Source organism: Pyrgilauda ruficollis, unplaced genomic scaffold, assembly GCF_017590135.1.
Source record: "Pyrgilauda ruficollis isolate IOZ18807 unplaced genomic scaffold, ASM1759013v1 scaffold27, whole genome shotgun sequence".
Taxonomy (NCBI): Eukaryota; Metazoa; Chordata; class Aves; order Passeriformes; family Passeridae; genus Pyrgilauda; species Pyrgilauda ruficollis.
Genome location: NW_024524044.1, coordinates 6,280,343 through 6,298,410, shown reverse-complemented (window position 1 = coordinate 6,298,410; position 18,068 = coordinate 6,280,343). Strand labels below are relative to the sequence as shown.

Sequence of the window (18,068 nt, the reverse complement as noted above, 5' to 3'; positions counted from 1 at the left end):
CACAGGGGGGCTCATGCTGGCTTGCAGAGGTATATCAATATCAGAATCCTGTCACTGGAATCAGGACAATTCTAAAGAGATCATGACTTCTGTTTATTTCCAGTATCTGGCAATCAGCAATTTGGCAACATCTAGGAAATACCCGAGAGAATTTCTCTGTTGTTGTGAATAGACCCTTGGAAGTGAACAAATCAAGTTTGGGTGTTTTTCTATTCCATGTTAGTGGCAAATATAAGCTGAACTCAGAATTCTGCTAGAAGAAATCTTTTTGCACATTTCCCTCTCTCTTTACTACATTATTCTTCATGTTCAGTTAATAGTACTATTTAATTCATCAATTTTAGAGTACTGGCTCTAAGAAATATATTACAAACATAGAGTGTGCAATATTTCTGCACTTATACAACAAACAAAAGAAGGCTGGCTGATAGTCATCCAACTGAAATTAAGTTTCATAGTGCTAAACATCTGAAAATTACAGAAAACTTAGTGCTGTTTTTCCTTGAGCTGTATCTTAGCATTATTGGTACATTCTTTTAAACTAATTATAAGTGATCTGAAAAGACCTCTGCCATGGCTTTCAGTAAATATCACTGAGTTTAGAAGAAATATCTGTATCTCTAGAAAATGTACAGAGGTCTACAATTAGGTGCTTCAGAAAGCTTAATCTGGACATATAAAAATACAGATTTTTTTTAAAAAATAATTGAATGGGGGAAAATAAATTTTGTAGATAATTTAATTGTGTTAATCATAAAATGTACAATATTAATAAGAATCTTTACAGATGACAGTATTGCATTATGTTCTCTAAACACAGTAGGAAAAAGTAGAACCTCAGGCTAAGGATATGAGCCTGTTCCTAGAGCTAGAGTGATGAAATCATGATTAAAAAAACAGAAACATTTAAAAGAACTTTTCTATTTTATTATGAAAGGGCAGTGATACAGGGAATGGAATAAAAGTTAAAGCTCTAACAAAGAAAGGTAGGAAACACTAAAATTAAAGCAATCCATCTGTTCTAAAGAATTTGTCATAGAAGCTCAGTCAGTTACAGTTATCTAAGAAATCTTCGAAAAATGGTGAAATCTTAAAGGACTGGAAGACTATTAGTGTAATCTTAGTCTAAAGAAACATAGAGTAGTAAAGAGATTCAGTGCTACTAATACATGGATTATATTGATTTTGAGCTGGAAAAAGGAAAAAAAACTTTACTGTCTTATCAACAAGACTATAAAATATATTAATATTTTAGACTTAATACATAACATGCCACTCTTAACACACTAATTATGTTTTTGTGTGGTCAAAGATACTGTATGTCAGGTAATAAAAATTAGAGTAGCAACACAGAAAAAAAATGGTGGAATTCTTCTGTTATAACTCTTCTTGTGATATTAATATGAGCTTAAGAATTTTTTTAATGGGAATAGGATTCTTCTGTTCCATCTTCTAAAAATATTATGTGTGAATTTCTGGTACTCATATTTAAAAATAAGGGTGGAAATAAAACATTTTATCTTTAGGTATGTTGATTTACACTTTATTTCAGTGACATTGCTCCTTATTTACAGTGTTGTGAGAAGAAAATGGGGGGGGTTATGTTATGCATCTCCTAAAATTTCCTTATTTTCAATATAGAATTAATATTTTCTTAATGTTAAACTCATTTTCTTTATTAAAATTTTATTTCCATTAAAGATAGAAGAGGAACTTCTCATATTTCTTAGAAGCAAGAATTTTAGACAAAAAAACTGCATTTTAGCATAGAAAAGCTGGAAAACAAGGGGTATTTTCGTTGCTTTAAATTAAACACAAGGAAGCATATTGTTATCTAGAAAGCAAGAAGATAATACTTTTATTGTTCAACTGAATTTACTAAAGAAGTGCAGAACCTTGAGATTGCCATCAGTGCAATTGTTTATGAAAAGTTTGATATTCCGAATTTATAGAATTTTAATTCTAAAATGTTCTCATGCGTGTGTATGTTTTTAAGCCAACACTTTCAGTAAGATTTTTACATGTTTACTGTGGTTGTTCAGAATTATCAGAGATGCTCATATTACAAATTGTGTTTTAATAAACAGAACAAGAATTGCCTTTGAACTGAAGCTGCAAAAGACAAACAAATCAACAGACTTGCGTATTCCTTCTTACCTGTGCACAATGTTTAACGTCTTGGTTGACGCCAAGAAACAGACAGCTAAACTCTGCATGCTGGATGGGGGGCAAGAGGTAAGTGGAATTTTGTACGTTTAATTCCTATATTTGGTTGATCTGTAACATCTCGTACTGCAGACTGTCCTTAGATTAATTTCGAGCTAACTGAGATGCATCACCTAGCTCTGCTGGTACAGAAGTGTGCATCAGCTGATCCCTAGCAGCATCATGCAAGACACAGCCCCTCATCTTCCACCAGAGAGCACACAGAGTGCTTCTGTAATTTGTTTGCTTTGACCTGTGAGTGTGTTGAACATTCAGAGGATTTCTTGACTCACAGCCCCTCCAGGAATTTCTCTCGTTCTGCAACAGAAAAAGAGCCCACTTCAGGACTCCTTTGTAATTGTAAAATGGAGCCAAAATATTGTTCTTTGCAGTTTGCAGACAGGTTTTAATTTAGTAAGGTTTGGTTTTAAATGAATTATAGACCCAGCATTCATACCTAGGAATATACTGAAAATAGAGGAAAGAAATAATCAGGCAGTTTAATGGGGTTTTTTAATTTGGTCTCCAAGGACAGGGACCGTTTTGGCAGTAGTCTGCTGCCAGGACTGTAGGTACTCCACAGTGGAGCACTGATGTGCTTTTGAAGGAAATGTAAACTTCACTGACTTCCATCACTCCCATGTTGTCACTCTCAGCAGGATTAATCTGTGAAATGAAAAGAGTATGCTATGTAGATTGGTGAGACAACCAGCAAAAATTAAAAATGTTCTTTCTGTGCTAATGCATTAGCATATAATTTGGAATGTAATTTGGTTTGTAATTTGTTTGATTTGGTTTTGGAGAGACAGTAAAAACATTTTTCAGAATTTGGCAACAAAAAATGTATGTCTCCTTTAGGCACCTTCACAATTACACTATCTGGACATTTTTTTTCAGTTGATTTTTGCATTTCTATACTGTGTTCTTCATTTCATTGACTGATATTTTCAAGTGAGCATATTCAATGTAATTGTCTTTTTTTTTCCTAATTCAATGAGACATTCATCATTTTCCTGTTCCACCCTGTCGTCTTTATTTTTCCTTTTGATTTTCCGTGACATGAACCAGTTTGCTAGTCAATGGGTAAGTGTCTTTTCATTGTTTTCTAATTTGCATTTTTTTCATTGAATATTAACAGCCACTTTTTATTTTAAATGGTAATGTTGCTTTTCGTGTTAATTTGTTAGCCAGGCCCTCAGAATGCCTTCGCAGGCTGACTGATCATCAGCTTCTCAGTTCTTTCCTTGTTCATCCTCCAGGGCGATTCCAGACAAGGCTTTCTTGTGACAAACACTCCATGTGTGGAGACACGAAGTTTGATTCCATTTCGGAATATATGATATATAGTATATTATAATAGTACATTAAAACTATACTAAAAGAACAGAGAGGAAAGAAGATCAGGAGGCTACAAGGAACAGGAATAGAATAGAATAACAAAATCTTGTGACTCTCAGAGTCCGATGCAGCTGCATCTGTGATTGGCTCTTAATTAGAAGCAACCAACACGCACCATTCACAGATGCACCTGTTGCATTCCACAGCAGCAGACAGTTATTGTTTACATTTCTTTCCTGAGGCCCTCAGCTCTTCAGGAGGGGAAAAATCCTAGCAGAGGATTTTTCATAAAGTATCATGGTGACAAGGCTTCACTTTTCTGCTTTTCAGACTCAGTGTCCTGTCTTACCAGGTCACAGAGTTTTGGATTCTTTCCTCTCTCAGCGAGGCTCATCAGAAGTAAACCACAGCTACCAGCTCTTGCTCTGAGCTGATGCTGCCATTTCCCCTTCCATGTGTGTGCAAGCAGTGACCTGCAAACACACGCGAGCACGTGCTGCTGTGGGGACAGGCAATGCCAGCCTGTCTTCTCCAGGATGTGCCATTCCCCCTGCCTGCTCTGGGTTACGCCTCCTGCACTGTCGACCAGTCTGCTAGGAGCCAAAGTTCAGCCATCATCTTAAAGCCCACAGTCAAATCATCTTCCACAAGGATCTGAAGTTCTGTTTTGCTGAGGGTGACTGTTTTAGTGGAAATTAGCACTGACGAGGAGTGGGTTAGAGTATTTATGATCTCATGGTTTTCAAAATAAAAAATTTGAAAAATCAGATTAAAGTAATTTAAAATTATTTCTAAAGAAATGTCATGGTTTTGGAACTTTGTAATTTTTGAAAAGCTTGATTCAGGTTTTTTTTTTGCCTTGTTCAGAAGTGAAGTTACTGTTTATACACCATTTCTACAAAATTATATTTGCTTTGTTTTGAGAAAAAGGAATAAGAAAAAAAAGAAAATAAAGAAAAAAAAACAAGGAAAAAACAAAAAAAAATAGGAACTTATCTTACATACATAAATCCATTAATTTAATATACTGTGGAGATAAAGTTGCAGATACTTTCTGGGAGGGACAACTGATTCTTTACGGATCACAGGAGTACATATAGTTTTGATATTCATCAGTGGAAGAATAATTGTTTATGGTTTCCAGAGAGTAAGAAAGCATTGCCTTCTGAAGGCTTGTAAGCAATGGGTGTCACACACTGTTTGGGGTGATTAGACCCTTTAGCAGATTAAGACAATATTTTATTGGTCAAGACATGAATATGGTTGGAATGTAATAAATATGAAAATGTAGAAAGTTCTTTGATGTATTTCTATTATGCTCTTTTACTGTTCCAGTGTGACCACAGCTGTTTGTCTGAGTTGTGTATTTACATTTTTCAAGTGTTCTTAAACGTGAAAAGAAATCAAAAGCAAAAATTGACATTTGGTGTTAGTACCTGTAGCAGACACATCTATGTGGGCAAACACATCTCATCATTTATTCTCTCTTAATTTAACCCAAGTTCAATATCTGTGCTTTTTAGAAAACCATTCCTGAAAAAAAATACTCAGCAGATCAGAATTAATGTTTTGATCTGTATGGCAATTCTAAAACAGATGAAAAATGCCTTTAAAAACTTAGAACTCTGAAAATATTCAGCTGGCAGCTGCTAAGTTAGGCTGATGTTTACACTGACCTCAGTACTTTTCTTCCAAGCATTATGCTGTTCGCTGTTCCAAGTAGCCTTGAACTAGGAAGATAGGGTTAGTCTTTACAAGTCACATTTTCTGTGAAGTGGCTATTGGGGACAATCTTTGCTGTCAGATAAATGTTTCTAAAGGAAGAATTACTGTTTAAATTGATGTGCCTCCTTGACAGAATGGGATCCCTAGTTCTCGTTAATTTCAGAAGGGAGCTCTGCAGGATTATCTAAAAAGTCTTTCGGATTTATTTTAAAAGCATTTACTTAAAGGCACCTTCTTTATGAAAAATCAAAAGAAAAAGTCTATGGAGAATGAAGTCTGTTTTATTATGCCTTCTATGGCCTATTAATTTGTTACCATCTATTCTGCTTTGTTGATGAAATTTTAATTTTGCCCTTGCTTGAGCATATTGTAAGATTTGTATAAACTGAAGCTCACTGTGGTAACAGAAAGGCTCTTTCAGGATGAACAATTGGAGCTCATTTTATTTCTAGAGGACATTTAAAATAACTTATGAATGAGAGTTGTCAGACATGAAATGCTGTATTAATTAAATCTTATTCTAGTCTTTTTGCTTCTCCAGCTAAACCAACCCTTTAGAAAAAAATACGTGGCCACCTTAATTATATAGGAGAAGACAAAAACTATCCTTCACATTCCTTTGCCTGAATAAGTATAAGAACTCAATTCATCTAAATAATAACCCCATTAGCTGCTTAACTCAACAGTATACATGGGAAAATTTCCAGCACAGAATGTAAGAAAGTGTTGATTGGGTGGATCATTTTCAAGGGTTCGTTCTTCTGATGTTCAAAATGATAATTTTAAGTAAATCTGATCTGGCAGGGTTATCAGCTTTGCACCATTTATGACTTATGACAAAAGTGTGTGTTCATATACATGTTAATGCTTTTTGTCTTTTGAATTACAGCAACAATACCATTCAAAAATAGATGACTTGATTGAAGAAACTGTTAAAGAAATTATTTCACTTCTCGTTTCAAAGGTAAAACTATTTACATTTTAATTTATAATACAGCAGAAAATGGTTGAACTTTGGAGACGTATTCAAATATCACACCATTTTTCTACATGCAGGAAAATTTTAGGGGACAACGTGATTTGTAAATATTATTTGTGCAACTAATACTGAATTTACAAAACTAAATTTTATAACAATTGAGTAAACAATTTCTGTGCAGCCTGCTATTGAGATAAGTTTGCCTTCTGTGTTTCTGCTGTAGATAGGAATTGCTAGAAGCTAGTAGAACTGGTAGGACTAAATTTTGTCAATATTGTCTTACACAATGCCATGTGTTATTTTTTGTTGAATTTCTTACATGAGAACTTTCTTCCTATCATTTAGTATTTAAATTTTGTATTTAGAGGTGGACAATATTCAGAGTTTCAATTTAACTTTTTAATGAGTCTTTGGTCCACAAACTATTTAATTTAAAATATTTCATAAGTTGTTGTTTCTTTAAATTTATATTTTAGGCTTTTATATTTAAAAATAAAATGTTTTTTGACATGATATAAGGATTTGGAGGATAAATGAAGAAAACTTAAACAATGTCTTGTCTTTCTGTAGCACCTCTATTCCAGTAAAAGTCTTAAGCGATTGTTATAAAAAAAAGTTTCCATCCCAAATAGTTTGAAGGACACAGCAAATAATGACTGAAAAGAAAGATTTTAAGAAGTTTTGTTATCTATACATTGCAAACTACCCAGAAATATCTGATTTTCAAAGTAGAATAAATAAGCCATATATTCACAATTAGTGAGTTAGTGACAAAAAGTGAGACTGGTCATATTTTCATCATGCCTTTATTTTTGCTTGTCACAGCTTGCTGAGGAGGGATGGGGGATAGGAATCTGCTTTTTGGATTGACACCTGCTTGAAGAGGAAGGTTTTGTAGAATCATTATAGAAGTTTAAAATAAATGTGTCCACTTACTGATAACTGTGTAGAAGCCACACATTTTTGGTCTAAAGTGAAGTTTTGATGTAAACATAATCTTAAGCAGTTTAATTCAACAGTTTCAAATTTTACATATTGCCTATCATAGCTCCCAAGTAATCTTCCAATTTATGGTTTTAGTGTTACTGGAAAGGAAGAAAGGGGAATTTGATCAGAAAAAAATCGTGCTATTAAAGGTTAAACTTTTAGCCTTTTTTTTCTTAATATCTGAAATTATAAAAAAGGAAGAATTTAATCATATTCCTTCTGGATGTATGTGCAAGAAATTCTAGAAACAAGCACTGTCAATACAGAAGGATTTGCATTATTAGTTATCACAGTAATATCAGAGGCTGAAATCTCAAAACAGAAAGCAAATATTCCGTGTCTTTGGCTGACCACTGGAAGCTTAACCAGTGTCTCCTCACTTGAGATGTGAAATACCACTGAAATACATCCTGATTGCTTCTGTTTTAAGGTAGAAAGCTTCTGAGGGTACAAAGGAAGGCTGAGATTTAGCTCTTGGTTTTGGCCAGAAAAAATGCACATCAAAGTGCATGATAACCCATATGCTTTCATCTTTTGCATCTAATATATTTTCACTGTTTTCCAGCCTTTACCTCTTTATTGCCTCCTTTGTGTCTCAATGGAATAAGTGTTTCAATCATTGTTTCTAGCTGCAAGTCACTGACGAAACTGAAAATAATACTTCTCCTTCTGTGAGGTTTTATTGTTAAGAACTGTACTGGGCAGTTTTTACCCAAGACACATCAGTCTAAAGCGTTCAAGAATTCACAGGAATAGCACAAAACAGTGAAGCAAAGCACAGTGTGTCTCAGGGTAACCAATTCAAAGAATGTGAGGTATGTGCAGAAATGGTTTTGCAGTTTCACAAGTCCATACACTGACATCTCAGAAAGCAAGTTTCCAGCTACATAACTAAGCCTTTTGTTTAAACAGACATCCTCGATGCTGAAATGTTTCGCTCTCTGTTATTTTGTGTCCCACTTATGTTGGATTCGTATGTTGGCACTGTGGACACCGTGTTTATGAAATCAGCCTTTTCCTTAGCCAATCTTTGCACAATGAAGTTGAACACTTTTCTGCAGAAAGAATCCTTGTCAGTCAGATAAAATGAGTTAAAGTAGGAGCAGCAGCTTCTCACAGGCATGCAACTGCAAAGCAGAAAGCTGGTATTTGGTCTAATAAAGCGGGTGCAGAAACAACTGCCACTCTCTCTTGTGATGTAGATTTATTCTTTGATTGGCACCTATGTACCGGTGTCTTAATTAATCACTGTAAATATGACAGGTTAGATTGATAAATGACAAATGTAGGTTTGCACTTGCTCCTGCTCCTTGAACTGTTAAGAGCAGGGCTTTTTGTAAAGTGATGATCTCAGTTCCTCTGGAGGTGACACTGTTGTGACACTGTTACAGGGCCCATTAACAGCATGCCATATGGAATTTTGTTCTGTCCTCACACTCATAAAATGATACTCTTGGTTGTGGGAATGACTGTTTTGGGAGTAAGGGATGACTTTTAAGAACAATCTTTATATAAACTGGAAAGCAATTTATATGTGTAAAATAAATGTGCATTAATACAATGGCTGACATATGTTATATACTCTGAATTACTTGAGCAATGTAACATCACAGAGGGACGTGAAAAGGGGATTTGTTTACTTTAAGGTAAAATTGAGGGAGTTTCAACATTAAAGTTGTCATTAATGCAATTAACAAGATTTTTTTTTTTTTTGGGGTCAGAACAAAATTTTGTCAAAAACACCTATTCATACCTCTTACTGAGGAGTCACACTACTCAGATAATAACAGGTGAAAGTGCAGGGGAGAGAAACCACATCATACCAGGGACTTTGGGCTTACATTTTCTTGCCACCTTCTTGGCCGTGGAGTAGCAGCTCAACAGCTCATGCTGCTGACAGAAAATCAGTGCTATTACACTTTCAGCTGAAATCAGAGCTGGTTTTCTGTTTAATAGCAAAAATAAAAGAAACATGATATCACAATCACCACCTTTAGCAATTGTGCTCCATCATCTTTGAAACTGTGGTCCTAGAAAATAACATGTGATTTCTACCCAAAATACATGCTGGGTACACACACTGCTATATTCAACCATGTTCTAGAGGCAGCAATGTTGTGTTGGAAGCAGGCTGCCTCAGGAGAAACTTTGGGTTGGGTTTCTATTTTTGCAGTAGTTCAGCAGTTTCCATCTGTTTGATCAATAAGTGAAGCTGTAGAAAGAAGGTTATCCTTGATTTCAGCACTTTGTGAGGTGGAGAAAGTGATCAGATTTACAGTTCATGTTGCTCTGCTGATCAAGACAAATATGAGGAAGAAAAATTCACATTCTCATTCCAAAAATTTTATTTTCACACTGTGCATATAGATTTTTCTCTGTGCTTTTCCTCCAGGTTGTTTCAGTGTTAGAAGGTGTGCTGTCTAAATTGTCAAGATATGATGAAGGTACTTTCTTCTCATCACTAGTTTCATTCACTGTAAGTGTTTGGATTTTCAAAGGTTCTGTTCTTCTTTCTGTACATAATTCTGGAATTGTGTGCCATTTGTAGTAATAAGTACTTACTGTGTGTTTTATGCTTAATTTTCTAAAGGTAAAAGCAGCTGCCAAATATGTTGATGTTCCGGTAAGTATAACCCTTTTAGATTCATATATTCTATTGTTCATAATAATTCAGAAACTAGGGGGGCTTTAGCTCCCATTTTTTATTGTTGACATTTTGCTTTCCTACAGAGATTCATTACAGCTTTACATAGAGTATTTAAACAGCCACTCCAACCCTGAGAGAACGTTTCATTTCCCTTGTGCAAAAGTAACTCTCAAAGCAAACTGTGGAAAGGTTATTTGCAATGCACTTTTTCAGTTGAGGAAGTGAGGATTGTAACTTAGATACTCTTTTGCGGGGATAAATTGTTCAAATGTGTTGTGTAAGCAACAAGTGAAAGCATCATACTTGAATATCCATTATTTCTTGATTTCTTACTCCAGGACTCAGGTCTGCTTATTTAACTCCTTGCTTGCTCAATCTCTATTTGATTTTCCATTGGTTGTGCAATATTTATGTGCTATAAGTAAATTAAAACTGTTATTATAAGTAAATTAAAACTGAAATTGTTGGAGTTCTTTTATACATAAGGCAAAATTCAGCTGTTAAAATATTTTTATTAGAGTATGGGAGTAGAATATCTTTTCTTTAAATAAGCAAAGTTATGTAATATTGTCATTTTCACTGTCAATATCACTTGTTCTCTCACAAGTCTGCATTCTTGTCCCTTTTTAATGCAGTTCTAAAAAAATTGTGTTTTCCAAGCACAGCAAAAAAGGACTAAAAGTATTACATAAGTGACAACTATTATGTAAATGAAAAATATTAAATAAAATATAGATAAATGCCAGATTTGCTAAACTGTGTGGTGACCAGCAAAACCTTCAGCAGTTCTATCCTGAAAAATGCAAGCTTAAATAACTTTTTTTTTTGACTGAATTGTTTTTCAGTCCATTCATGTTAAATAAAAGGAAAAATCTTTGTTTCTGGAATTATTTTGATGTCTTTGTATTTGTTTTATTCATAAGATAAATTGTAACATTTCTGTTGTTTTCAGATGATGCTTTCAGACTTTTTTTTTTTTTGCCAGGGTTTTTTTTACCTTTGTAAATACCCTTTTATTGTATAAGAAAGAAAAGAGTAGGCTGTCTTTAATTCAAAGGAGTGACCTCGTATTAAATCCAGTTAATTTAGTTTACCTTTTGTTAATATATGGTGCTGTGTAGCTGCCACAAAAGGTCCTTGTTGAGGCACCTAAGACCCAAAGGCCTAAAGAAAAAATTAGTGGACAAACTAGAAATTCATTGGCTTCTTTCAGGAAATATAGAAAACTCTCCAAATTACATATCTGTGAGGAGAGGACATCAAAGTCTTTTACCATTGGTCTGGATACACCGATTTTGGAGTTCACAATAAAAATGAGACTTAAAAATAGCTTTGTCGCAAGCTCTGAGGAATATTACAAATCAGGTCACACAGGGATGCACCCACTGTTCCAGAGAAAGAGGGAGGCGAGCAGGGAGATGGTTGCTGGAGCCCCACTGCCCTTCTCACATTCACTGAATGGTGGTGCTTGGCTAGAAGAAAGGACCAGATTATTGACAGGCTATCGAGATCCTTGCATTATTACAATGTCTTCACTTCCCAGCTTTCTCACACACCTTTCCCACAGCCAAGCATTTAAACTGGACTGTAGTTCCACAGCTGTAAACTACAAGTGTTCCTTGCTTCAGGGAAGCTGTGGATCTGACCAGGTAAAGATTTTCAAATTCTGGAGGTCTTTTTACCTGGATTGAAAGGTTTTCGTAGGCAGGGGGTTGGTTTTGATTCTTCACATTCTTTTATTGTGAAGATGCAGTTGAGGCCAAGAGCCCTTACTGTCACAACTGACAGCAGCTGTCCAGTCTGAATAGGGCCTAAAATCACCCGATGTCAAAGCAAAAAATTCCAGCTGTAAGAGGAGGCTGAAAGTCATCACATCACAAGGTCGTCACCTGGGCTCACAGCTGAAGTGAGAAGTGGAGTGAGGGGCAGCACACAGGGAGGAATGTACACTGAGCTCTTGGTAGTGTGACAGTGACCTAGCAAGCCTGCACTGAAGTTAATTAAATGCCTCATGGTTTTATTTTGACCTAATATGTTGTAAAATTTCTTCTTGTCCTTCCCTACCATATAGCTGCATGTGTAAAAGTTACTTAAATTGGGCACAGTCAGCCCTTTCTTTTGATGTAGTTGCAAATATGTGCAGACTTGCATGTGTTAGACAATGGCATTCTGCCCCTGTGCCCCACCTCCATCTGAGTGAGATCACTTGGTGCATCGAGGGGAGAAGGCAGGTGGGCTGGGGGGCACAGGGGGTTTAGGGAGCATCGTTTGAGTGTGTGGATTTGACAGAGTTTTCATCTTTGACTACCAGGATTTGGCAAATAGTGAAAAATAAGCCGGTTTGTACTGAAATAAAAAGAAGCTAACTAGGCAAAAAAGATGTTAGAAGAAAATGAAGGTAGTACTGAGCAAAATGTTTTAGAGGGAGGATAAGAGGCAAAGGGAATAAAAAAGTTAAATAAAAGTAAATTTTAAATAGTAAATTATACAAAAGGAAGGAAAACATTCCTGGATCATTTTTAGTCATTTTGAGGAACAGGTTAATTCTATTAATGTTGAGAGAGGGTTTAGACAGTAAATAATTGGACACAAAGGTGCACATTCCCTACACAGAATCTGTCAATTTCTCAGGACCAGGGTGGGAAAGATAGACACAGACTTGTGGTTCATTTGGCAGATAGGTTAGTAAAAATGCTGCTTACCCTTAATGTCTACCCCTCTATTCATTACTCTTGCTAGAGAATTATGATTAATTACATCCCAGTGAAGACATAATAAAAGTGGTTTTGTGGGGTTTTTTAACTGTTTAAGAAAACATGCAATGTAAGCCTCAATTTTTCAGAGTGCCCTTCAAGAAGTGAGACATATGCAGTGCCATGGAGCTCTCACTGTTTTCCCCAGTTGTGCATAGAGGGCTGTATGGACACTACGTATGTTTTGGTAATTGAAAGCCCAACAGAAATAGTAGCAATAGTGTGAAATTACCCAGACTGGGAAGAATAACAAATGGTGTCTTGTGATTTCCTAAAAATAATAATGAAAAAAGCTAGTTGCTCTTATGCTCTTCTTACTGGTAATTGTCACAGTATGCAAGACTGCCATGGAAAAAAATGTGGCTGCTGTGCAGGTGGAAGAAACCAAATGTTTGGAGGAAGATAACACAAATGTTACAAGCAGTGCATGAAGGATGACATTAGTTCTCTTGTTAATAGTATGTTTTGATAACTGGGAATGGAGAAGCTGATTTGAATACACAGCTCATCTAAATCCACTATAACCCTTTGTTAATTTCTCTTAAAGTCCAAGAAATCCATAGATGTAGAAGTACAACCTAATATATTTCCTCTTTTTTTTTTAATATTCTGTTCACAAAGCCAGTTAATTAATGAGAATAGGGAAAGAATGCAGTAAAATTGAGGTTAAAAAAAGCATGTTGTTAATCTCAAATGATTATTGTTCCTTAATCCTGTAGATAATTTCATTGTGTTCAATTTCTCATCATGTAAGTCAGTTTTGCATACAAATAATTGTGTCTTTGGCTGGTCATTTCTGCACACATTTGCTGTATTGACAAATTCAACCAGAGCAATTACTCATCCAAATTGAGCATCCAGTTACATGCTCATGTATATACTGCTTTTTGTTCAGAAAGGTATGTTTAAATCCCTTTGTAGGAGCCAGTAATCTATGCCAGTTACTTAGAGGGCACAGAGGGAACCTAATCCTCCCTCTCTTCATATGGGCCACCTGTCATAGCAAGTGCAGAGAGGCCATTTGAAGGAGCCAGGGCTGACAGCAGTGCACAGCTCGCACAATGCCAGCCCTCTCGCTCCACTCTTGCCTTTATGTGGGGATCAAAGGTATGAAAAGGGGCCTCACACATGTGCCAGCATTTGACTTATGGGGTCTTGTAGAGGCCAGAGAAGGAACTCTGCCTCCTACCAGGCAGATACACATGGGAACCTTCCAGATACCTTCATTTTCAGATATCACATTTGTACTGCTTGGCCTCATTTAGCTGATTTTAAGAAGCAAAAATCTTTTTGAGAGAAGTAAGTGTTTATTCACGTGTGGCCGTACGATGGTAGTCATTTTTAAGCTGGATTTTCATTTAGAACTCTATTTTTTTAAAAAAGACCACAGAAAGGGTATTATCCTTACTGCTTGGGGCTTCTCCTGGCTTCCTCCTCCTCTCTATACCCAGACCTGAGAACTGGCCCTTCTGTTTTCCAATCTGTGAAAACAAGCTATTGTAGAATTGGAGGGAAAGCCCTGCAGCATCTGTTTTAAGTCAGCAGTATTTTTGAGATATCTCTTAAATGGCAATCAGAAGGATGACTGCTAATCAGTAGGAATGCTAATATAGCATAGTAAAATACAATTTTATGGAGGAAAAAAAAAGCATATTTTAATACCAAATTTTGTCATAGGGGCTTTAGTGGTTTGAGGACCTTTTGCACTAAGAATCAAAATCCTGATGCAGACACTTGCATGCCTGTGTTTCCCCATAAATGCAGTGGAACTATATGTACATGAAAAGGTGTTTGTGTAAATGCTTGCAGAATCAATTTAAATTTTCCATGAGACTTGTCAAAATACACACATTTCCTCTTTGCCAAAGTTGCTGTTTCTTTTAAAGAAGATGTTTTCAAGAGAGAGAAGATACATTGCATTTTTTCATTTAAACAAAACAATTTCTTTATAACCATGTGAAATTAAAATGTTACCTTTATAATAGACTGATTATGGAAATGGTGCACCTTCCTCCCTGGCTTATGTATTTAATTTTCTAAGAAATTATGGAGATTATGATCCAGCCATGGATACAAGTAGTTTTTATTCCAAAAGTATTTTAATGATATTTTAATTTTGTAATTCCATAGCCCAATGATGAGCATTGCAGTATTTAGAGAAGAACTTTCAGGCAGTGAAATTTTCCAACATGCTCTTTCACTTTGTGGTGGACACTGAATAAGGAGCTCCTATGTTCCTCACAATAGCCCCCTCCAGCTCATCTCTCCTTTTCATTGCATTGTTACAACCATGCTGTAGTTAAAATGACTCCCTCCAGGATGCAAGGGAGGGGAAAGAAGTGGAGAGGAGAGGAGGGAAAACACAAAACTGGATGGATTTTGTTATTGTATAGTTAGTCTTTAGCATCTGTTCTCATCTTTGAAATAGTAATGCCTGGGCAGGAGAACAACTTGGTGAAACTAGTGTAGTGGGTTGAGGCTGGTTTCTTGTTTTTTGGTAATATAAGTTCATTTAATACTCTCTGATGTTCTGTGACATAAGAAATGTTCTGTGACAAATGCCAAAGTGAGAATAAACATAACACAAGTATTACAAATATACATGATTTTCACTGAGATTTATGCCAAACTGTTGCATTGCAAAATGCTGTTCAGAAACTTAGGTGTACCTTGCCTGTAGGAAAATGCCCAATATTAGTGGCAGCATTAAACCCACTGCAATCTTTCAGCAGCAAAATATTTGAATTCCTGGAAATTAAGGCAATGCAGCATTACTTTTCACTAGGTGCTTCAGGCAAATGTTGCCAGTGGGAGCCATGCATGTCAATCATAAAACAACTTCTACAACATCTTGGAAACAAATAATATATTTCAACATTTGCCTCCATGTTAAATAGACACCATGATACTGTTTTCCTGTTTGAATGGGGAAAATAAGGCTGTTTCTTCTTTTTCTGAATTTATTGCTATGAAAAAGTGCCTGGCAGTCAGGACTCACCTACCAGGGAATAGTAAGAGACAACCTGCACCTGTGGGATTAGGTGCAGCAGCAGGAAGTAAGAGCACTTGCAGTATATAATTAACAAGGATTTTAAATTTTTTTTTTCTCCAAACAGCATGTTCATCTTGCCAGGTTAACTAGTGATTAACCCTAAAAAAGAATGTGCTGAAGCCTACACCCTTGTTTAAACTCATTCACTCGCCAGTGTATTCAGTTACTTGTGTAACCAGCGACAAAGTAACCCTATTTACAACTCTTAATTTCCTGGTATTTTATTTGATGTCTTTGTGTTTCCAGTTTCTCTATTCATCTCTTTGTCTGGTTCTCTTTCATTTTCAGATAGGCAAAACAGCTTGTCTGCTGTTCTGAATAAAACAAACTTACAATAACTTTCTATCTATCATAAAAAAACCACCTTTTTTCTTGGGGAAACTTTCAGACAATATTTTTTATACTTACCTGGATAACTTACCAGGTTAAATTTTTCTCCCAAAGATGTGCAAACAACTCTCATTAACTTCAGCAGATGTTCTGCCAGACATTCAGAGATTTTTTTTTTTTTTACTGGGTATGGATGTGGAAATGGGAATGCTTTAGTCTTTTCAATTAAATGCCTCCTGTGACTGTTATTTAAAATATATCTCAGTTTCTATTTGTTTGTTTTCTAAGGTACATGAAACTTCTTATTGTTGTTTGTTTGTTTAATTCTGTGTTAACTTGGGTTTTTTCTGATGCTTAATAATTTAAAACAGATCAATAGGGAATAGTGCTATCAAAGGTTTCCAAATATTACATAATCCCTATAAAAAAAGTTAAAATATTAAACATCCAGCATTAAAGCTATTTTGATTCTAATAATAGTTTTCTTTTCTTTTTCCCCATGTTTGGAGAAAACAAATAAATTCAATTCATGCAGTATGAAGATATAATGAAGAGTTTGATGCATTTTTGGTTCATTCAGTGTTTAATGTGTACTTTGCCCACCATGAGCAATGATTAACCTTCAGTGATTTTGCTGAGGTTTAAAACAGACATACTTCAGAGTATTGATAATCTGCCTTACCCAGACTTACTTCTACTGAAGTCAGACACTGTTTAAAAGGAAAATTAATTTTTTTTTCCACAGCAATTTCAAAGATAATTATCCTGCACACATTAAGAAGGATGAAGTGTTTAAAAGAACTGTAATTCTAATTGGTAAATGTCACCAGCTGTTGCAGTTACTCTTACTTGTGTATATTCTTTTAATGATTACACTCCTGTGCCACAAGCTACATGAAAATACATTCACTAGGTGTGAAATTCCCATATGTCACAGCTTCAAGACTAGGTAAACATCTCAAAGATAAGGGAGTTAATGCTGATGGGAAATGTTACTTTTCTTGCTTTGGCTGTCTGCAAGATGAACATTTTTTATTGAACTTAGTAAAAGAAAATATTGTATTAATTGCAGAACCACTAGGTTTTAGAATTCAGTGGAAGATGCATTAATGTATATCTTCAAGAACTATAGAGAGCCTTTCATTTACTAGATTATCTCCTTCACCCATCTCTGGAGATTTCAAAATATTCAAATATTTCAAAATATTTTTCCATTGTTGCTCCAAGTTAACTCTAGTCCAAATCCTATAAATTCTGTATCAGGTTTTAGAAAGTTCATAAGGTTTCAACATTGATTGTATTCTCCTGTGCCATCACAAATGAGTATGCTAAGGTAAAATACGGAGTTTTCTGTTTTAAATCTGCTTCACTTTGTGATGTCTTAAGCATTTCTATTACATTTTAGTGAGGTGCTTTTTTATGTAGGAGATCTATTGATTTCTGTCAGTCAGGTTTTCCAGCAGAAAATGTTTTGTCTATTGATGTCTTAATTTTTTTCTTCTATGCTTAGCATTTAGGTGTGTGATGCAGATATAAGTATCAATGGTCCTGCTTTCCTCTTAAGAGTTTCATCTAAGCATATATAGATGGGATAAGTTTTTGCAATGAGCTTTCATTGCCTCTGGAATGACCAGTCCAAATGTAGGAGATATTTCAGTTTTTCACTCTGAGTTTTGGAGATGCTAAAGCATGAAAGCTGGCCATCAGTCCACATTTAGCGGTTACTTTTAAAAAAGGAAATTGCCATATATGCACGTGTATAAATAAAAAAGAAAATCTTTTTATTTTGGAACATATTCCTCTATATGTCAGTGGTAGATTCAGGGTAAAAACAGTTGAGCCTCATAAGCCAGGAAGTTTCACTCACTGCAGCTTTGAGGAAAGAATGCTGCCGTCCTGTTACTGTAGTAGGATGACAGCAGTTTCTGAACAAGTTTTAGTATGGACATGTTGCACCTCTCCTTCCCTCTTGTGCTCAGATCTGTTCATATAAATTACAAAATATTACATACACGATAATAAAAAATAAGAAAAAAATAAAGTTGAATACTC

General features: G+C 35.4%; 1 protein-coding gene across 3 annotated transcripts in view; it reads left to right on the top strand.

Moving 5' to 3' along the window:
• The window catches only part of CADPS2 (calcium dependent secretion activator 2), a 282,475-nt gene that overhangs the window by 241,489 nt on the left and 22,918 nt on the right, over nt 1-18,068 (top strand). For 2 of the 3 annotated variants that reach the window (XM_041471489.1, XM_041471488.1), the window contains 5 exons: nt 2,088-2,235; nt 3,274-3,288; nt 6,158-6,232; nt 9,627-9,710; nt 9,825-9,857. In XM_041471489.1, coding sequence (XP_041327423.1) covers nt 2,088-2,235; nt 3,274-3,288; nt 6,158-6,232; nt 9,627-9,710; nt 9,825-9,857 — 355 coding nt within the window. The remainder of the gene's footprint in view (nt 1-2,087; nt 2,236-3,273; nt 3,289-6,157; nt 6,233-9,626; nt 9,711-9,824; nt 9,858-18,068) is intronic. The other variant, XM_041471490.1, reaches the window with a different exon arrangement.